We start from the raw sequence: 23,814 nt of genomic DNA on the forward strand, positions 1-23,814 counted from the left end.
AGTTTCAAGGCAACGCTAAGGTACCTACCCCCGATATCGGCACAAACTTATGTCCCCTATAACTTGAGTTATCTCGGGGGAAATAAGGGGCAAGAACGCTTGAGAAATAGCACAAAATATGTCTCCATCTTTTATTATTTACGTTATTCATGAAAGTTTAATACTGATTCGTTTATCTGCTTGTAGTTAATGGAAATTGGTTTCTATTTAAGATTGCTGATATTTGGAAATATTTTAGAGAAGAAGTCGAAGTTGGTGGTTACCTTATTTACTTTCAAGACTGTCTACGTAATTATAGGTCAACGGAATCATAGCGCGATCAAAGGGAATGTAAAACGTAAAAGTTTACACGATACCTCGATAGATGGCGTTGGAATCGATTTAGATCGCGCTATGGTTTCGTTACACGGGATATTATAAATGTCGGAGAATTAATTTTTTTGTTGTGAGCAGCAAGCACTGTGGTTTACTATATTATACGCGCTTAATATTAGTTTCCAAGTGTTTTAATTATCCACCCTCTCCAAGTCGACCTTCGTTCAAAGACTATATTATAAGCATCTTCAGTCTACTCCAACAAATTTATTTCCATTATGTTCGTTTCGTTAAACTTACAGCTAGAATAACACAACCAGATGTAAAATTAATTAACATTTTCTATGTAGGTATATCCTTCATTTATTTTTAGAAATTTTTGAATCAAATGCATGTCTTCCCGATAGGTGATCGCCGCTTTGTTCTGTTAAGTAAATACACTTGCACAAAAGAATTTAAAAAAGTGTAGCATAAACAAGAGGGGGACAAAAATATGTTGATGTCTTTTTAGCCCATTTTAAGATTCAGAATTAAAAAAGGAAAAGGCGTCTTTTTTATCAAATCTTCAATAAACTTCTAGTCAACTCTGCCTATACCCTATAAACATGAAGCATGATGCATAACACACAAGCACGATCCCTTGAACCAAAACTAATCACGTTCACCTATTAATTTAAGCGTATGCTCTGAAACGTAATTATAATGAGAGTGTGTCTTAGATTTACATGAATCCTTCTACTAATAACATGTAGATTTAATGTATTTAATCCTTATTTAATATGCGACAAATTGCTTGTTGTATCTAATTTTATAGTAGATCTTTGCAAGTGCTAATTGATCTTTAATATGAGAATACGCTCTTTGTACTGGCTTATTATAAAACATATTTTATTTTCCATCTAATTTTCATTTAGTGCTAGATAACTTTAAGTTGTTTATAAATATCAATTTTTTTTGCTACTTAAGAGTTTTCGATCATAATTTTCCATTATTCTTATTTTTCTGTACACGTATTTAAAAACACTTTGATGCAAAATAGTCATGAAAAGAGAAAATAATCAAACCTATCGACTCTATCGTAATCATTACTTCCATCGATCCATCGGCCATCCATCGGCCTAGCCATTTCCCAACCATGTTGGGGTGGGCTACCAGTCTAACCGGTTTCAGCTAAGTACCAGCGCTTTGCAAGGAGCGACTGCCTATCTGACCTCCTCAACCCAGTTATCTTGGTTAGACTGGTTGTCAGACTTTTCAAGCTTCTGACTTCCATTAACAGTTAATAATTATTACTTCTGGTTAATTGATGATGACTAATCCAAATGACTAATCTAACTGAAGTTGTACAATATATACAGCTGAGAATATATTTTCGCCTTGCTTTAATCTGCATCTTTTTTACATCACAATATTCACTCTTTTTTCTCTCAACTACCAATTACGTATACAAAATCCATTCATTTTCCAATCGCATAAAAGTTCACCCAAGTGTTTGACATCGTTTACTCCGAGCAAATATTAGTTTCAATCTTGGAAATAGGTTAATAAGCTTGTACGGACGAATAGGAGTAGAAAGCACGTGAATGTGGGAAAGTCCTTGTGCAACAAACTCTGGTAATTGAGTGCGCCAAGCTCGGCTGTTTGCGTAGGTCGCAAGTTTTTATCAGCCCGATTGGCGCAGTGTCGCGTTAAGGAGGCATACCAGAAACTCTTGAAGTAATACTTGTAGTTGTGAAAGCGGGACAACGATATACTCCACGTAGAATAACATCTCTTTTTCACAACTCCACCGGTATTATTTTAGAAGTGGAAGATGGGGTGGTAGGTAGTGCCTATAACTAACGAAGTACAAAAACTTGTGTAAGAAGTAAGGTGTATACGTGAATGGCCTTTACCGCATACAATGGGGTACTTCTCTGCTTCATTGAATAAGTTTAATAAGATTTTGCGAACACCTGCTTTGCACGTGTGCATTTGTGCAACCTGGCGAGGTTGTTGCTTATTTTTTAATCTTTTTTTTAAGAAAAAATGTTGGCGTTTAATAAGGACGGAGATTTTAAGTTGTCGCTCTGGGATACTTTAGCTTTTATATATGTAAAAACAGTAGATTTTAAGGTACCTTCTCGTTTATTTTTTGTGGCTGTTTACACTGCAAGTACTTGTGTTTTTTACACAAGACTTTTGTTAAAGCTGGACATATAATTTTAAAGGTGAAGGTACTCACATCGAAGGGAATTCTTCCAGAAAAATTGTCCAGAAATTAATAACAAGACTTAGCTAAATGTAAACACACAATTTACAAAATATACTATCCAAAAAAATCTTCTTAATTACACTTTTGACAGCGAGTGCCCAGTTTACATGTTTTTGCGTGCCAGTACTCGTTATAATTTGTAAGTCCCTTTTTACAGGCGCGTCTTCCCGTTAGGAAATGAGGTGGTCTATTTTTAGATGTAATCTGCCGGTTATTTTTACTGTGTGTGGTTGAAGTCAGCCTACCGTTGTATATAACTTGCTGTACGAGTTTTTAAACAGGAAATGACACGTTTATTGCGATGCTATGCTGAAGTAGGTTCGAATACTTTCAATTTGGGATGCGGTAATGGTGCTTGAGAGATTGTGTTTTGTTTTGGATAGTTCGTTATGTGTGTTGATAAATGGTGTTTATTAATAAAAAATGGTTCTTAATAGTTGGGAAGTGTTTTGTTCTTACCGGTTATGGTTTTTTTTTATATGCTAATGTATAGTTTCTAGTTGTCAGTTGTCATTTGTCATATAACAATTTCCTATAAAACCAGTTGATCGGTTTGACTGTAAGTGATTTATCATTTATGGTTCAATGTGAAAATAATTTGTGTATTTTAACGTTAATTACTTATATGTATGCGGATTTATTTCACGGCAAAAAAAATGCAACTAGACTAGTCAATCAATGCAACTAAATTAGACTAGACCTAGATTACAGATCAAAATTAAAACTTAAATGTAGATTCTTTCATAAATTATAAATTATTATTATTTATCATAAAAACAATGAGCAATCAACTCAACGTACCGAAAACATTCATCAAAAGACAGCTACGCAGACAAATCTTCAATCTCCAACAATATCTTCTCGAAGGAGTTTTTTAAAGCGAAATTATGAAAGTTTCCCAGTCTCCGAGTGCACGACTCTAATTGTTCAGAGCCACCTGTGACTGCTTCGTTTGCATGATATTAATAATTAACGTTGATTGTTCTTGTACATCTCTGGCTTAGGATTAAACGTTCTCGTGTTATGGAATTAATTTTGGTACTTTTACTGCGAGAACGACAGACTGGGGACTGCTTGTCTTGATATTTGTATTAAGATAATTTGTATTCAATTGCATTGGCAAATATGTTATTTTGTGTACGTTTTTATTTAGGTTTTTAACTGAGTCCAAAAAGGAGGTTCGGTTATACCCGCTGGATAATGTTACTGGGCATATTTTCTGACTTAAAGGGGTACTTCAATGGGGTACTATAAGATAATTTTAGAAGGTATTTATTTAATAGGATTCCTAGATAGTTTAGATTTAGTTACATAGGTAAGCCTGGACTTTATTTTCAAGAGTTATATTTTTTCAAAACTGTTATAATCACAGTTTCATCAATACAGCATAGTTTTTTTTTGTAAAAATTAAAATGTATAGTTTTACATTTATTTTATTTGATGCTCATCCTATAAAGACACCAGTGGTCACAAAATACTCCCCATCCAGTTCTAACCGATTTTGAAGTCCAGAGCACAATTGAAACAACATTTTCAACTATTAACTGCACGGCACATTGCACGATTATTCGTTTGATAATAAACTGAATAATGAACAGTTTCCGTTTAGTTAGGTGCCCAATACGTGCGAGTATGTTGCCGGTTACGGTTTATTTGTATGTTATTTGTTTTGTTAATTTGTAGTCGAATGCGGTTATAGATAGTTCTATTTTCATTTTCTTCTTACAGGAATCTTCCATACATCGCATAACATTAATGAAATATTTTTGTCACTAGATATAAGCTAAGGTAAGAATATATGTACAGTTCTATTTTTTCATTATTTTTGTGCGTTTTCGTTTGTAAGTTGTCGACCCTAGGTCACCGACGATGTTAGCGTGCTTGAGTATTTTAGGCTTACTCTCGATACCTATAATCGACTTCTGTTTTAAACGAATTGATAGATATCGATTTTATACTCTGAAGCCCAAAATTTGTTATACTTCGTGCAAAAGCACGAGTTAGAATTACGATCGATCGACATCTGACGACACCGATAAACAATAAGTCACTACTCAAAATCAGTAACAGAACCAAATATTTCTTGATGTAAGCATGCTGGTCTAAAAAAATATGATTCAAATTGTTCGTCATAACTATAAAAAAAAAACTATTTTAAAAACTAGTTGCCATAATTTACAAAATTCATAAAAAGTCTTTAAAATCCAATTATATCTACTGAAAATTGTATCTGATTATAATGTAAATAATTAAAAAAAAACGAATAAAAACTTCTACTTCATATTAAATTCCAAAAATGACTACAAAGAAACTATTTTTTAAATTTCAACCCCTTAGCTCAGTCAAATCGAATTCTGTGACGTGATAAAAGAAAGTTTCTTGTTTGCCAGTGTCGACTGACGCTTGCCCGCTCACTGGCCGGAAGAGCTACGCAAATAACCCGTTTTGCATTATGGAAATAGAATAGATGAAACAAAAACACGAACCCGACTGTTTGTTGAAAACGCGATCTCATTCATAAGAAGTTATTCCGGCTTTTAATTAACATTAGGAATGTAAGTTGTGGTTTTTGTTGCTATGTTATTATTATGTATGTGTTGTTGTTTTTATATTGTGTTGTACTGTTGTGATAGATTTGCTTGCGATGAAGCTGGCATTGTTATTATTTTTTTTTCAGCAATATCTTAATACTTTTCAAATAAATGTTTATGGCTATCAGAAATAGTGACTTATGTGAGGCAGATTTATATTTGTTTTAGGTCGGTTTACTTACTTACATTATTATCGGGATCGCCTAACTAGTTTTGGTACCATCCGGAGTACTAAATCATGTGCCGGAAATTCAGTTTTAGATCTAACGCCACTTTTTAGTTTAATCCCGCACTTATTAAATCAATCCTTGTTTCGCAGGGCTTTTTTTGAGAAAAAAATCTATTCTCATGCCACACAACCTAGACTCAGGACAAACATTCGTAGATCACACAAATAGTTGTATAACGCTTGGATCGAACCCGCGACACATTACGCGTTCGGCGTGGTGACATATCACTCAGCTAAACGCGCAGTCATCATATTATATTTTCGCGTAGATACGATTAATAAATACGTGATAAACATACCTACTTATGTACATATTCAGATATTTTTCAATACTTAAATTTATAAAATATGAAACAAACATGATTACCAACAAAGTCAACAAATTTTACTGCTCCAATACCATAAATAAACTCCAAAGTATAAGACAAAAAGAAAAACGGATAAGTGCGACTTACACTCACGACACTGAGGGTTCTTTCCATAAATGCTGAAGAAAACAAATTTGCAAAGAATTTGGACATCCGACACATTTATGATCGCACGTTACTTAACCTAGATTAATTTATTTAGAGAACAACAGAAATGCATAATCAAAAAATTTCAAATATCTGTCTATCACGTTACATAGGATTCATTCAGGTGACAACCAAACTAACAGTCGGGCATTCAGCGGAGCGTTAGTAATAGGTCTCCATTTTTACCTTTTGTGTACAGAACCCAAAAAAAACAAGAAAGTATCAAGATAAAATAAAGTAGCCAACCCCACGCTCCCGACTTATCCTCCAACAATGTACTTTCAGGGTTCTGAAGACGCATGTATTTTGACACCCTGTTGACCCTGTCTGACGGCCACCGAATACCAATCAGTTGAAAAGCTTTTGATAACTCAGTACACAAACGGACACTTTATCCAGGCATAATAAAAATGTATAAAGAAACTTCAAAGCAAGTTACGTTCAAAACATCGATTACTCAGAATACCAATACGATGTATGAAAGGATTGCTTGGTTAGTGTCCTATAAATCTGTTATAGTAACTTGTTTGGTCTCGAATGTGACCGTCGCGGGTCGTGACGTGTAGGTTATTTTTCCATATCAATTTCACCTTGGGGTTTTTAAGGAAACTTTTTGACAATGAGGTGAAGGCGATGTGTGTTATTTGATTTTTCTCTATGAAGATTTGCTTTTATATTTTTTTCATAATACGAACGAACTTTAAAGTTATTATTTCAAGAAACTGGAAGGATTGATTAATCTTATAAAATCATCGTTACATAATATTTGATTTTTTTTAAATTGAATATTACTCATACTGAGCTTAAGTACTACGATAAAAAAACTGGTTTGACCGGCAAAGGTATTAAAACGTATTTAAAGAATACTATTCTAGAACAATTTCTCGATTTTTTGACTGATTTGCAGAAACCATGATCAAGAGGAAACTGATGACAGCTCAGTGACATCTTCGTATCACGCGGGTTCGGCCGATATCCCAACTGTCAAAACTGAAGCAAGGAAAGGAAGCGCGCAATACTTAAATTAACCTAAAAATACTACACCGCACTAAAAAAAAATGTTATAAAACACCAAACACAATCATTCAAAACTATTTTAAATTAGCTCATTTGCATACAAATATATTTCTCTAATAAAACTAAAATGACTTAGAAGAACATTTACTAACATTAAGTGGCTTTAAATGAACATCTTTAGTGCAAGCAAGCTCCCTTAGTAATTATATTTCTTAAAACACCTCGTTGATCTAAGTTGTCTCTAAAGAGGATTGTGGTCAGTCCTCGTCTCCAAAGCGACCACAATACACGCAGTTAGCGGGCTTTTTCTTCTTCCGTTCACATATGAAGCCTTCTTGATCAACTTGTAGCCTGTCCGGTGCAAAACGTGGGAACGAGACAATTGAAATACGAGTTGCTTAGACTGTATAAATAAAAAGTACATTTATATTCGTTTTTTTTAATCTTGAGCTGTTTTATTGGAATCATGAAAAAATAAATAAATATTAAATTACAATCGAATTCCTGTCCTGTAACAGGTAATTAAATCACATTAAAAATCAACACCGATTTATATATTAAAATGTATTAAAGTCCTTTTGACTATAAAGGCATTGACCTTCGTTTGCAGCAATTTATTCATTGACGAGTTAACCAGTTCCCATGTCCATGCAATTATGTTTGACCCCACCGAATCATAGCGAAAGCTCTTCGTACAGAAAACAGAACAGTAAAAGTCACGTTTAAGAAATCGTAGATACTCATCTTAGAAATAACAAATCGAAAACTAAAAATAACTTCACATTCTACACCGCAAAAGCAACTTCAAAACTACTAACGTACTATAAAAACTTCTGAAGATATCTCCGCGGCTCCAAATAGCTAAACGATACAGAATCATTTATAAAACTCGACCTTAAGAAAAACGTTACAAGTTGAATAAAACGTAAAGCTAGCATGTCTTACACATTAGCGGGTGACTTCAAACCAATCAAGAGTATGCTTCGCGTTACGCGTATACGATGTTCGTAATTTATTAGCGTTTATTCTCATATAGCAATCTGTAGGGATACCGTCCTATTACGCAGACTCCGTCGAGATGCCAGCTCCAGTCGGCATCGGGAGAGGGCACGCGGTGGACGCTCCCATCCGCAGCGCCACTTGCATCCCGATCGTGGCGAACTCGTATCGCATCCATACAGTGTGTTAACCGAAGTTGCTGATTTGATTGCTTGATTGCGTAACCGGAATTTTGTGTGACTTTCAAATATTTGTGCTTCGAAAATCATTTGGAAATGGATATTGAGATAACTTGAAAGTTTGAAACTTTTGAGAGGTGAGTTCCTCGTTTTTGTTTGCTAGCTAATTTCGGTATCTGTCTTTAGTAATTTTATTAATTAAAACTTGTGATTTAGTGAATTAAAATTTAATCTCGCTCATCAAAGTTAGTTACCTGTTCATGAACGGTAATGAATCCTCGAGCTGTCGTCCATTCAGTGTAGGTCGGCGAAGGCAAACTTTTCATCCGCTATTTAACAAAACTTTCTCGCAATCGATATCCGTAGACATTAACTTTTGGGTTGATTGAATTGAAATCCCGGAATTTTACTTTTCCTTATATTAACTTAAATTGAAATACTTTCTAACTCTAACAATTTTATTGGGCGTTTTTTCCTGAACGAAATATTAATTAAGTAGAAAATCCTTCAGATTTAATTTTTATAGTCAAAGAAATTAAGTATTCTAATGTCTATGTAGATGACAGTTATGTAGAAAATAAAAGAATATGGAAGTCTTCTGTAAAATATTCAATTGAAAATTTAAGATTAAAAATATATTTTTATTTTCTTTTCATTAGCATATAACATAAAAGGTCCCTACTTTCTGCTTCGATTGAAAACAACAACTGGGCTTGTTCCTTTGTTCCTCCTCGACAATTAACAGCTCCACAAAACGGACTAAAATAAAACAAAAAACGGTCGCTCCACACAAAACGCTACTCCGAATATGACATAATGTACCGGTTTGCGTGTCGTGATTCCTTACAGAGCCACCGCAGTATGTCTAAAATAAATCGTCGTAAAGTTCAAAAGTGTAAATAGCAGATGGCGGTGCGCTCTATAGGTGTACCGTGTAATGTCACTGAGGGTGTAGTTGGATGACGAGCTTTGACACCCGACACTCGTCGCGCCCGTATCTCGAGAGTGACAGATAAGTACCATTTGTTAGCCCGAAGCGGAGTGCTCTGAAACCTGTGAAAAATCTGTTTCGAGCATGCTCTCATTGAGGAAATTAATTTCTATTACTAACCAGCATTCACCGAGTTTTTTCTTTATAATTGATTTAGGTTTCATTTTCGCTTTGATCTCTATGTCGAAATAACACCAATTAGGTGTGTCGCTCTAATCCGGGGAAACGGTTTTATGTGCCATTTAGTTTTATGTCTTTTTTTGGAGCGAATACCAATTAACCGTGGGCTGCAAACAAAAAGCGGTCAATTAGTATCACTTGAAAAATTCCCGACATTATTCCGCAGGATTCCACTTCAATGAAATTATGAGCTCTTAAATGAAAGTATGGAGGTTGAATATCAGGGTGACATCCGTGAATTTCCAGTGAAGTCATTGACGGGGGTTCCGTACGACCCCGCACGTCAAAACAATTCATTTAACGGGCATGTCACCGCAATCTGTCGTTATTACAGCTGTTTATTATTCCACTCGAGTTACATACCCCCGCCCGAGTATTTTCGGCTGTAAGTTATTGAAGGTTCTTAGATTACAACGGGTTTAGCTGGCCGAGTGATTTGGTGGCGACATTTCTGTTGTGATACTGTTGACTTTCTATCCCTGCTTCATTCGTACTCTACTTAAAACTAGTACTGAGTAAATACTAAACATTTTTGTAGCATATGCGGTAAAAATAAAACCAAAAATAATTAACCAGTGGTCAGAATTGTAAATGATAACTAAACATAGTATAAATTCAACCTTAAATACCAATTTGATTAAAACATTCTGTTAAATTAAATAAAAAATCATGAATGTCAAATTAAATAAAGTGCTAGTCCAACGGTCCAGTATGAAAAAAACCTTTAATTTCTGAGTTTAACGACATTTTATCTAAGAGGAAAGATAGAGGATGCCTTTCATAGTATCTTGCTTACTATTGTTATTTTTATAAATGTGTCAGTTAATGATTATTCTGGTTATTTCTAAATCAGTGAATTTGCCTAAGAATCTTTACTAATACTATAAAGGGGAAGAAATTGTTGGTTTGCTTGATCGCGCTAATCTCTGGAACTACCGGCCCCATGTAAAACATTCTTTCATCGTTAGAAATCCCATTGACAGAGGTAGGCTATAGAATATAATATATAACTAACGCTATGATTAAAAGGAACAGAGAAATTATGAAATATGTTACAAAAACGGGGCGAAAATACGTGAACATTCAGACTATTAATCCGATTTTTAAATTTCTAAGTTGTATCTTCATAGCCGCGCGTACGAAGTCGCGGCAACAGCTAGTTTCGTATTTATAAAGCATTTCCCAACAACGCCCACATAATCATCATTTTCTTCGTACTTCAACATTTCGTTAAATAATAACATTAAACTCTATTTCGGGTAAGCTAGAATATTAGTACAAAAAATTGAGGAAACTTTTTTACGACTGGAAATAGCAGAGACTATCAACATTTTCTACATAGACCTTTATATACATACATATTTTGTTAAGGTTTATCCTGTAGTGCCCTTAACTAGTTCGACAATAGCTGGACCTTTGAGAAGAACTCAAATGGACAAGGTCCCTTTTATCACAAATAGTAATATTATTACCGAATAGCTTTAAGTAATGTAATGTAGGCGTGATTGTGCCTTTTGTGGGATTCTGGGAAAAGAACTTGGAGCTGGTTTATATGATGTACCTATATAAATAAAAGAGTATGGACTTTGTAATGGTTTATGTAGAGTATCTAATATGTAATTTATTATTTAATCTCAGCTAGTAATTTTGTAGTAGAATTGGTGAGGTAAATTCAAGAAATGATACAATATTTAATTTACCCGTATGTATCTTGAAAATTTCGACTAGTTCTTGGATGCGTTGGTCAGTATGACTCGCAACCGCCACGTCAGCTCATGATTAAGGACTCCGGTTGAGTCCGCAACTAATCAGTCGAACCTGATAAATACACTTGAAATAAAGATTTACCTTAAATTTTTGTAAATTACTCGGCGGAACAAAATCCGGAGCAAAAATATTTTCAAAGTAATGAAAATATCGGTTTGTTATTTCCATTTTAAAATCACACTTAAGAGACACTTCTTAAATGAAAATTTTTAATCTACATATTGTTGGAAAAATACGATTACATCTATTCTACTTGACAAACAAAGCCCATTAATCTTCTTATGACACTTATTAAAAATTCTTTACAATAATGACAAAGAAAAATCATATTCTGCTTATGAATTTAAGTAATTAAATTGTTCAATATAAAATACAACTTTTTTTATTAATATCACTTCCAATTATAATGTAATTTGATACTTGAGATAAAAAATATTGTAGACATGCGTAAAATTAATTATGGTGTATGATAAAGCATACCAATTTTGATCTTTTATAATTGTCCCACAAAATGTAGGTATATTGTAATAAATCTAGAGTTTTTCGTGAGGCTGTCTGGCACTATAAATAAAATCTGATGCTTTAAAAAAATTTAGGCATATTCTTGATTTAAGATGAAACGAAACTTAAGTAACGCTTCAAAGTATTGATTTTCGTTTATTATGGATTGAATTGTGAATCTTTTTTGTAATAGACCTATATTAATACCTTTCCACCACAATCCCTTTATTATAGTAGATACCAAATTTATCAATTTCGGTTGAGTTGTTTAGTCGTGGAAGTACAAGACACACATGATAAATTATAGTAGTTGTTGAATATACATATATCAAATAAGCCGCGAATCTCAAAAATAAATGAACAGACGCATAGGCAGAGAGACATAGCAAAGCATAGCTCCTCTCTCCTACTTTTTCTGTGCCCGACAATGTCCATAATGAACTGTAAAGTTGAGCAATGATCACCTGCGTAAAAATTGAATTTAACTGACAACAGTTACAATTATTAAAGTACAATTTTTGGCTCCGGTATATTTTAGTAGACTTCATAAATATAAAAAAAAATTAAATGTACGGATTTAATTTTTCTGAAGTTTGATGATATGTATATTGATAATACTTTCTATGTTTGTGTTCATTATAAAATCTATTATTATCTATGAAGCTATCAAAGAGTCAAAGCCTTAATCTAAAGGTGAATAAAACAAATCTACCCTAACTACATAGCTTACAAGCTCTATGTTCTGCCTATCCTCTGGGCATAACGGGTTCTATAGTACAAATACTAAACAAAAACAGTTAAACCCGTAATACCAGACCAGCTCACTAACGAACAAATTCCCTCAACCCGGGGGAATTTTCGTGCTGCAATTGATTAGCGAGCAAGGAAGGTACAAACCATTGTTACGCTGTGCACTGTAGTAGTCACAATTAGAGGTAAATCTCTCAATTAAAAGGTCTATAGGTTGAATAAAACGTTCATTTTCAGCTTCATGCTAATATTGTATGGGAAATTTACAAACAAACACTATAGAATAGGCTATGAACATGAATGAATTTCAAAGAATAGCGTTTTAATAGATTTTTTTGATAACCAGTTGGGATCGCGTATGTTTTTCAATTTCAATATAATGTTGACCATCTGATTTTCATTAAATATAAGTAATATACCTATATGTAGATTCATGTTTTTTTTGCATTACAGTTGGAAATCAGAACAATCTGAATAATACAAAAACCTGCTTCATAAAACTGTTGGTGCTGTATAAGTGGTTGCATAATTGTAATGAAGAATGTCTTTACATTTAATTACGTTCACAATTTTAATTGTATTATTGAGGTTAGGTGGAACTACTATTTGGTATTTTGTGGCATATTAATTAAAGCTTTGTGAGTACCTACATTCTTGTTAATTAATTCAGAGATTTATTTAACATTTAAATCGATTTACATTCAAATTAATAAATTATTTGTCTGTACAATGATGATAATGTTCGTCTTTTAATAAATATATAATTTAAGAACTCCAACCGATATCATAAAATAATACAGCTAAGGTGATGATTAGATGATAAACATAATTAAAAACATCGGCTCTTGCATAGCGATATACTGAACAAAGAAAAAACAGAAAATACTGACAAATTGAGGACCTCCTAATTTTTGAAATCTTTTGAAAAAAATAAAAAGAGACAGTTTACATTATATTATTAACAATTAAAGTATACACTCATCGTGAACTGGTATACGACAGAGTTTGCCAACCTTCAAACTTCAAGAGAATTTAATAAGACGTAATCGAGACGAAAGCTGCCAGTGCGAAAAACAAAGAATTGAATTTAAAAATAAACAATGTCAATTCGAATTCAATCTAAATTCAAAACAATAGCCAAGTTAAGTAAAAAGCAATGTATAATGAAACAATGTAACGTGTACTTGAGCATATTTTTATTTTTTTTGTTTACATTTTTCTTTTTGTCTCAGTTTTCGCTTGAACCTTTCCAAGTTCTTTTGTAACGGTTTGGGGTTGCCGCCAAACAGAATGTGAGCTTTTTACCGGGAAAAGGGTAACGTTGCTGTAACTCTTATTTATTTTTAGAAGCTATTAGGTTTGTTTTATGTTTATTTTTGCTGATAACGTTTATAATGGGAGTTTTAGACTTTATACAGGACAAGCAATTTAGCATTCTAGATACGAGTACACCTTGTATGCCGCTAAAATGCAAATTCCGAGGCCCTATTTTTAGGGTTCCTTACAGAAATGGTACAAACGGAACCTTTTTTACTAATGCTTCGCTGTCTGCCCGGCTGATTGTCTTGAGGCTGTATGAACTATAACTTTTTCATGAAATGTGACAGTAAAATCAAAATGGAGGTTACACAACGCCTGTTATAGCTATAAATAAGACGAATTTTGGTTTTTAAAGTAACTGGGTAGGTACCTATTAATAATCAATGAAAAAAAGAGTTCAAACTTGCAATTTAACGCATTGAACAAAAACATCACTTAAGTAATCAATCCAATTCCACACTTAAAAATCTCAATCACATTGACAAATTATCTTCTTACAAATGACACTTCATCAACAACCAAAACAAAGAACGCAGCAGAACGTCAAATGATCTAAGACCACCCCTCTGGGAGTCAGAAATGATTTCGGCGTTAATTTGGGAGACAATTAATTGGCGTACATTTGCCAGTAGATTACCAGCCTTGGTCTCCAAGGGACCGGTCGTTAGTCAACGTAATCATCTTTTCATGGGACTAGTCGGTACTATTGTGACCACATGGACCCGTCATTGCAACTATTAAGAAAGATTGCAAGGACGATTTGTCTGTTCGATTCAATTCGGTGACTTATTACCAGGGACCGGCCGGGTACTCATTAAAAGGGTTTTTGAAGGGGTTTTTTTAAGCGCTTCAAGAAAAAACCCTATGACATATGTTACACCTTCGAACGGATTACTGTAACCCTGTTCCGAACAGGTTACCCTTTACTACCCTGTAACACTGTAACAGGGTAACCCACTCCAACCTAAGACAATGCAATATGCACTCTTTATCATAGACATTAGTTTGAAAATAGTATAACCACGAGCGCACGTGACATCTTACCGCCCAGCGGCGCCATTGTTGCATTTACCGAGCGACTTGTAAACATGGAATAAAAATCATTGTGGATATGATCTTACAGTTTAATTTTGCTTGTCGCACTTTTCAAACGTTGTGATATATATTTTTCGTGTCTATACTTGTAGACCAGGGTCGATAATTTTTAAAACCAAAAATAAAATAGTAGGATGAAACCCATTAGAAAAGGAGGGGAATATTATAAAAATGAAAGGAAAAATAATTTACGGGTGATCTGAGGTCGGGAAGGGGGTGGGAGTGACGTTTGAAGAGTAAAAAACGGTTTTTATCGATTTCCGGCAAAACTAAAATTCGTATCGAAAAAAGTCAAATGGCAAAGTTCTAAAAGAAAAAGATCTAAAACTTTTGTGTTTACATTTTTTTCACATAACCTCAAAATTTATGTGAAAAATCTAAAAAACCAAGATTATGGTTTTTTATTTTTATCTTTTACAAAAATTTATTTTTGTAACGAAATTTGGTGAAAACTTACTTTTTTGTGTCCCAAATACGCTGTAATTTATTTGATTAAAAATATTTATTTTTTCACCTTATTTTGAATTAATATAAAAAAACACTCTAATTTTCAATCGAAAATTCACCCGTCAAATCTTCTCAGAAAATGCAAAAAATGAAAAAAAACTTGTATTCGATTTTTTTTAAAATTATTATAAATAATTTCATCTAAAAAATTTGATCTCATTTTGTGTTCAATAGACCAATAATCGAGGAAGGTTTTAGGCTAGGTACCTATATAAAATTACGCTGCAACTAATAGGAGCGAAGATTTAATGGAAAATGTGGCAAATACGGGGAAAAATATTAATCTTCGAGGGCTTTCGTTCAAAAATTCCTAACTTATATCTTCTAACCACGCGGACGAAGTCGCGGGCAACAGCTAGTTACCTATATGACGTTTCGCGCGTAGGTAGTTTGTCCGAGAGGCGCGAGTCGCGGCGCGACGCGTCGGCGATAGAAGAAAATAAGCTGTAGTCTTAGTAAAGCAATGAGGGGCCGCTAGGGTGCAAGTATGCAGCTCAAGTTTAGTGGGTAATTCAGGGTAACACGAATAAAAGCCTTTCGTGAAGGTAACCACTTCAAAGGGTTAAGTTATTGAAGGGGTTAACCCCTTCACGTGGTTACCATAATGAAGGTGTTAACCATTTCGCTGGGTTTCGAGGATGTAACTCGAACAAAAGGTAACACTGCGATATGAGTTACCCCGTGTACGGGTTACCCTGTCAAACGGCTTAACTCTAAAGTGGGGTTGTCCGGTCCCTGCTTATTACCGTACATTATGTCTTATGGAAGACTGAAAAAAAAATATTTGTGTGATTTTGGATTTTGCATAAGCAACATATTTTATTTTTCATTTTACATAACCCTCCTTTATTCATTTATGAAAACAACAGCCCTCGTGGCTAAGCTGTAACTGCACTTGAGGAGGTCAGATAGGCAGTCGCTCCTTGTAAAACAATGGTACTAAGCTGAAACCGGTTAGACTAGTAGCCGACCCCAACATTGTGAGGAAAAGGCTGGACTATGACGATGTATTCCTAAAGATGATTTATTTGATAGAAACCCTAGATCGTAACATCTAAAACTAGCATCCTTTATTTGCCAGACTGTTTTCGCAACGCCTTACTGTATTCAATAAATCAATCAAAATAATCTTATTTATATTTCTGCTCGGCTATCAAATCTTACAATAATATAAATGCTAGATTTATCTTGTTTGGATAACACAATGTTGTTTTTATTATTCTATACGTTTCTTCCCACTTCGCTTTATTTGCGGTTCCGTAGTTATATAATAATTTAAACAATTAGTAGTTGCGTTATAAGATAACATTTTAAGATTTATTTTGATTTTTTGTCATTATAGTGGTAACGTAAAGTAATCTGCCATAATTTTTTTTTGCTGTCTAGTTATTACAGTTCATGAGATGTAGACTGGTAACATACGGATAGACATGACGACAGCGGAGCTTAAGTAACGGTCCATTTAACCTTTCGTACCTATATGAAACTCCTTAAATTAGCCTTACATAAAATAACAATACAGTATCCCCCAATAAGCATGATATTATACCATTAAAAATAAAGAGTTAAAATTATCTATCTAAATATAGGAAGCCATTACTGGAGCCGTAAATTAAACTTTCGACATTTGTATGTCTTCTCCAACACTTTGGCTAAGGTGTTTGGCCTTCACAGTGTAAATCGATCATGACTCTCATATTCATACCAGTCTAATTATAGACCACTCACTGTTGTTTCAGTAGATAAGTTTGAGTGGTCCTAGTTTGAATTTCGAGGTTGGATATTGATTATACATCTACTAATTGTGCTCAAGGCTTCATCTGAAAAGTGACTTAATCCAGCATTTTTGGTTAATAGTCGTTCTTTTCTTTTTTTTAAGTACTTCTGCAGTATAGAATTTAGTCCTTTAATTGCGAAAAGTTACCCAAACATTTAAGTATCATTCACAAAGACGTGTGTGCAAGCTGATCTATTTCTGAGATTATCGTTTAGGAACAGAACTCATCATTGCAGAACACGAAACAATTTATTGTTTAAAAATATTGATAGTACTAATTTCACTTTAATACGATTTTATGATGTGTATGTATAATATTTTCTCCAATTACCATACCTATTCATGAGAATAGTTAATTCGTTAAGAATCAAGGCAATAGTGCTAGCGACACAAACTTAATAACTGTGTGAAGATTTTTTGCGTTATTTAAAGAGGTGGTCACTCTATGACTTCATTCGAAGCTAATAGATTTTTTTTCTCTAGCCTACCGTGTCCCACTGCTGGGCAAAGGCCTCCCCCAAATCCTTCCACGATTCTCTATTTTGGGCCTCATGGAACCAGCCTGCGCGGTAAGCGTTAAGGTCGTCTCGCCACCGCTTCCTAGGTCGCCCACGACGACGCCGTCCATCCGTTAGCTAATAAATAGTGTATAAAAATAGAATGTGAAAAAAAACCAATCATTTAAAGTTTTTCATTCATTTTCGTTGCATGACGTTGCAAACTCTGACACCAGCCATTATTCATTAACCATAAAAAAAATAAAAAGTATTAAACCAGCAAGAAGCTCCTTATTTTCTGTCCAACTTTAATATACAGTCACATTAATATACTCAAACCAAAACAATCAGCACGTTTATTCGAATCGTTACTATCTATATGCACCTATAGGCATAGTAAGCACAGAATATTCCACTGTCATACCTTTACATGAATGTTTACAAAACAATAAATAACATTTACAAAACTAGAGTCAACAGATTCCGAGTTATATCTGTACAAACGGAAGCACTGTAAACAAATACAAGTTCTTATTTGAACCTAATGCTGCTTCAACTGTAACTCAATATTTACGTTTGTTTTGTATCAAATCATAATTGTTTATTAACGTGTATCTGTTTGTTAAACAAATACTTTATGATAGGACTGGGTGGTTGGTTCTAGGTATAGACGATGTGAAATTGCGTTGTGGATTTAGATTTAAATGTCTTGAAAACTTTTGTAAGACATATTCGCATTTGTTTTCTTGAGTTTTAGGGCATCTATCTTCATATTGTTTTACTGACTAATGATATGACGCGAAGCAAATTCATCATCGTCATTTTGTTCATATTTTTCATTATCATTATTTAATAATTTTATTTTTTTTCCAAAAAACTACTTCAAAAAATATCAGCAATACTAATATAATCTTGTCATGATTGTATTATAAACCTCAATCTCAACTAAATAAATTTAAAGAGGTAAAAATATCACGTAGTATTGTTTATTACAGTATTCTCTAAGCCCTGCTCAATCAAAACGAAATCCTGGCCGATTCCCAGGCTACCTTCAAAACATGGCTTCCTAATGACCAAAAAGGTTGTCGTCTGAAAAGGATTGCCAACCACGTAACAGCCAGATATGTAACCAATACTCTGCCAATACCTCGATGCAATCCTTTTACCGTCTTTTATTTCTGAGATAGCGAACATGTCGCGTCCTCTATGAGAGTCCTATGACCTATTTTCTGATTTGATATGTAATAAGACACGGTATTTTTAGGGTTCAACGCCCAAAGGGTAAAAACGGAACCCTATTGAAGCGCCACTGGTTGTCCAATTGTCTGTTCATCTGTCTGCCTGTCTGTCACCAGGCTGTATGTCATAGCGTGATAGCTAGGCAGTTGAAGTTTTCACAGATTTAGATATACTTATAGGCCCACTGCCGTTATAAGACCATTTAATGACATAAACAAAAATTTTGGTATAACAAAGATTGGTTGGTACTTCCTAAATTCGATGGGTATCCAATTCTTCGTTCCAATTTATTTTTCTTTAGTTAATTACAGAATCCTTCAGTGCCGCAATCTGAAATTAGATTTTATTGATACTGTAAAAATATTATTAGTTTGAAGATTGAATTGAATTATGCTCACTAAACCGCAAATTAAATTGAAAAAAAAATACTTCATCTCCCAAAATTTTAAAGCAGAATTAAATTACTTAAAAATGCGTCTAAATAGCAAAGTTAGCAACAAGCAGGGTAGAATGTAACCAGAACTTTGCCACAAGAACTGCATTATCGATAGCGTTTCCAAGATTCAGGGAAGTTAGACACTAATACGTGTTGACTAGCGCAAGACAAATAATATTAGTTCAATACCTCGAGTGTTTACGTTGTTCGGCGGGTAGTATGACGGTGAATGTAATCACTTTCAAATATAGTGTAATAATGTGTACTTTATGTGACTTAGGCAGCATACTTTTGGATATTCATAAATATTATTAGCCAGCACTACACGAATCTTAGAAACATATGAGATAGACAAACGAATCAAAACAGAGACAAACTTTTTTACTATACCGAAAGGACAGATCGTCTTAAAGTAACGTTAAAAACGTTCCTCCAAATTCTTATTTTTGTTATGCCCGACAGGGCCAACAATGCTCTAAAACTAATGTATCTTGTATACCTACCACCTAAGTTCACATTGTGGAATGCAATAAACGTATTGAGTATTGAGTATTCTCTTTGTGGAAGCGGGACAGAGCAATACACAGCGTAGAGTGTCATCTCTTTTCAACAAGAGCAATAATAATATCTTTATACAATCCTCTACCATGATGCTAGGCCCCTGAACATGCTTCTATTTCTCATCCTTCTGTTTGTGTCAGCCATTTAGATGGACGTCGATATACCTGAACCCATCCAAAGCCATTACACTCCGTTCGAAATAATGACAGGCAGCAAAGGGAGGTTCCAGTTATTGAATATCCTTGACCACCTTTAGGCTAAAAGCGGAGAGCTGATGACTTCTTTGAAATAAACGGTGTGTTTGTATAGCTTCTGTGAGTCATACTAGCATGGTCTTATAGGCTGTTGGCTTGGTGTATGATAGAATGTATTCACAGTTTTGAATTATAATACGTAGACCAGGTTCTTAATAGCTGTGTTTGTTTTACATACAGACAACATCCACATGCTCAGTAAAACAGCTCACCAGAGTGGTTGAGGGCACCACGCCAAACCCACACAGCGCGACGCACAAAGACACCCGCGTCAGGTCAAGCATTCGTAGATCACAAAAATTCTTCTCGGGGATCGAACCGGTGACACGTCACACACAGGGGGTTTGTCGTGGTGACCTATACAATTCGGCTATTGGTATAGTTGTAGTAGTACTTTTTTTTTCGTGTTTCAGTTATATCCTATCAAATAGGTTATTTATATCATTTTTTTTTCTTACGTGTTGTTTTAGCTTAAACGTTTAAAGATAAATAAATAAAATGTGGACAACATCACATATCTACATTATTCTGAACCCAAACTAAGTTGCTAAAGCACTTGTGTTCTGGAATTCAGATACAACGAAGGTACCACAAACACCCAGACCCGAGACAATGTAGAAAATGAGAATTTTTACATTAACCCGACCGGGGATCGAACCTGGAACCTCAGAGCTAGCGACACCTTGAAACCGGTGCGTACGCCACTCGACCACGGAGGTCGTAAAAAATATTGTAAAAGTACTTCCCTGCCTGTTGTTAAACCTTTAAAGTAACTGTGTGATTTATTTAAGGTTACATGAGAATTCTCTACATTGAAATAAATAGATTGCCAGCCAATTTCCCGAGCACAGTATTCCTCGCTCAAGTATAGCAATTTGTGTGGAATTAGAACCGCTTGATATCTCCGTTTTGTTTTTAAAACACTTGACAATCTGTGTGCACTGTAATTGTTTTCATTGCAGCTGTGCAATGGAACTTATTTTGTTTTTTAATAGTTGTCCGCTGTATTTTATTAGTACGTATTTATTATTTTATGAGAATTTGTTTGTTAAACGACTGAGTCCTACTTTTAAACGTTTTTCTATAAATATTTTCGGAGTATAGCACTAATTATTATTTTTTTGTTCTCACTTTAAATATTAGTTTTTTTATTGAAAATTAGGAATATTTGTAATTCTTTTGTTTTCAGTCCTTTTGTTTTAATTTGCAGCTTTTCCGGAATTTTATATAATTCGATTTCGTAATCCAGATAAATCATGCATGGATTAAAATTACGGTACTAATATTTTAAAAAGCACTAGAAGCTCGGGCCCTGACAATCCAACCAAAAATATAATAAATCCTCAAAAATGAAGGCATATTTCATTCATTTTTACAGCATTCGTTAATCTATTTACCAGAACGTCGGTAAAATGATCATAAAAGCAAAATATTCAACAATTAATCCTTGAGGGCAATAAATATAATTACACAAAGCCGTAACACGGTAATATTTAGGACCCCATAATTTTAAATCAAGATAAAACGGGTGATTTAATGAGTTTTATTTATCATAATTTTTGTTCAATTATGTTTAAAGGTAATGTGAACTATTGATTTTATTTTAACGTTGAATTCGTAGTTTAATAAAGGGAATTCGATACTGGATAAAAATGTGTTAGTTTATTTATGTTTTCGGCGAATAAATCATATACGACGCAAAAGATTTTCAATTCGTCATTTTCAAATAATATTAATAAATTTCATCATAAAACGTTGCAAATAATTATTAACTTACCATAATTTATATCTATTTTCGAAATGGAACTTTCATTACGCGAATCAAGTCGTTCATTAGAAATGCGGAAGTCGCCGTAATAAACATACACAGCGTCAAACGTTTCATCTTTTTCCGTAATGAAATCCAATTACAGATTCCGCATTCTACCCACAACTAATGATCTAAACTTCTCAGAAAACATTTCGCCCAGACTGTAATAGAGTCACAAAACTGTTACAGAACTTATATTTATGAGAAAAATAAACTGCTATCTACAAAATGCATGCTCACTAATCAAATGTCTCCTGCAGTTCGCTACAATTGCTTTTGCAGACGCTTCGCAATCTGTCACCAGTCCAAAGTAAAACAGGACAAAAATACATAAACAGCAGTTTTCTATAAGTAGGGAACAATTTGTTACGTAAAATGCTCCGCTGTAGCTAAGCTAAAACGAAGCCAAAACTATTTGGCGCTCTTAATTTGCTGACAGAACGACCCGAACGAATAATGGGTGACTCGACTCCTGCTACTGTTTTTACACAATACTCCTAACTTACATAGTAATCAGGGAAATATGGCCGATAAAATTTAATTATGCAATATTAGCAATGATGAATCGCTCGCTGCGCGGGCATTTAGCGTAATCATTTTGTGATTTCAGAATAATCGCATGATGAATGGGCTCGGAAACTTCTATCAGACTGCTGTTACATTAATTCAAAGTCGCGACTACCAGATTCATTGCGCCGACGTTACAAATGACTTAATCTCATTTTATCTTTTAATTAACAGCCACCATGTTTAATTTCGCTGCCCTATTTTATACAGTAGAACGAAAAAAGCGCAAAGAGACAAATACAAGTAAATAGCTGGGATGCTTACAAATGTATAATTGGTGTCAGTGACCCGGCGTGACGTCATTGTACGTTTATCTTCTACGCTGTACTCGTTAAAGCTGCATTCGGATAATAATATGTGCTAAAAACTTTCGTAACAGCGTCCTGAATTACGAAAGGCCTTAAATCCCGATCGTGTTTTCCGATTGTATTTTTGTAAAACATTGAATATTAGAAACGGTTTTAAACCCTCAGAGGTGAAAGTATATAAAACCATATTATTAGATATTTTCTTTTGCCAAAGTTATCGGCTTTGAGGAAAGTTAAGCTGCCAAGGTAATTTCGTTCTTTATTATTTTTCAGTGCCCCAAAGGGACGCTTTGTCTAAAGTAAACGTTATACGAAATCGATTTTTGATGTAGTTCCTATAAAAACTTCTTTTGAAATAGGGAATCGAGAACGCTTTCCTCGAGAATTTAGATTGGCTCCTTTCTCAGGTTTCGAATATTACCTTTAGAATTAATTTGAAAATTCTGGTACAGCTGATAAATATCATTTTATTTTTACCAAAATGTTTTTTAGTGCTTAAAGTAGTAACTTTAATCGCAAAAGAATAGTTCAATTAATATTTCGAACACAATAAATATAATAATAATGTTTATTATTAAATTAGCTCAATAATATATTTTATCTCAAAACAATCTTGAACCTGGCATATCTATTTATACCTCTCTAGTTAAGAATAGATCGCCAAAGATAAATTTCGAGGAATCAAAATCTAATCTCATTTCAGAGAAGTTTATTCTGTCTGCGACGGTAACATCCGTATATTTCTTTCATTTGCAATAAAAAAAAATATCTTCGTATAACATATGCAGGACCTGCGTATCAAATATGCAGGACCTATAATTTTGTAGATTATTGGTTCTGCATATATGTCTCAAACAATTTATTAATATTTTATTTTGTTCACAGGACGACCATCACATCATCTGGATTCTGAATGCACGATGCTATTGAAATGACGTCGCTACACCATGGGCGTTATCACTCTTCTGTCTCGCCTGAAATGCGGCGTATATGCATTTCTAATCATTATCCACATACCCATACTACAAGGAGAAGAACATTCTCAATGTCCAAGTTTAGCAGAGAACCCAATTTGTCCATGTTATAACTTTAAAGAAGGTAAGTACGGTTTGATTCAGTAGAACATGTCTTCGGATTTATCCTGCCATTAAAGAC

At 34.1% G+C, this 23,814-nt stretch overlaps 2 protein-coding genes across 2 annotated transcripts in view; both read left to right on the top strand.

Annotated features, from left to right (window-relative positions):
• LOC113500795 overlaps nucleotides 1-8,110 on the top strand; it is a 27,389-nt gene extending 19,279 nt beyond the window's left edge. Inside the window, exon 2 of the mRNA XM_026881695.1 lies at nucleotides 7,958-8,110. Coding sequence (XP_026737496.1) covers nucleotides 7,958-8,110 — 153 coding nt within the window. The remainder of the gene's footprint in view (nucleotides 1-7,957) is intronic.
• The window catches only part of LOC113500588 (protein artichoke-like), a 21,752-nt gene continuing 5,553 nt past the window's right edge, over nucleotides 7,616-23,814 (top strand). Inside the window, exons 1-2 of the mRNA XM_026881443.1 lie at nucleotides 7,616-8,236; nucleotides 23,545-23,757. Of these exons, the coding sequence (XP_026737244.1) occupies nucleotides 23,607-23,757 (151 nt within the window). The 5' untranslated portion in view covers nucleotides 7,616-8,236; nucleotides 23,545-23,606. The remainder of the gene's footprint in view (nucleotides 8,237-23,544; nucleotides 23,758-23,814) is intronic.

This window comes from Trichoplusia ni, chromosome 14 (genome assembly GCF_003590095.1).
Source record: "Trichoplusia ni isolate ovarian cell line Hi5 chromosome 14, tn1, whole genome shotgun sequence".
NCBI classification, from domain to species: Eukaryota; Metazoa; Arthropoda; class Insecta; order Lepidoptera; family Noctuidae; genus Trichoplusia; species Trichoplusia ni.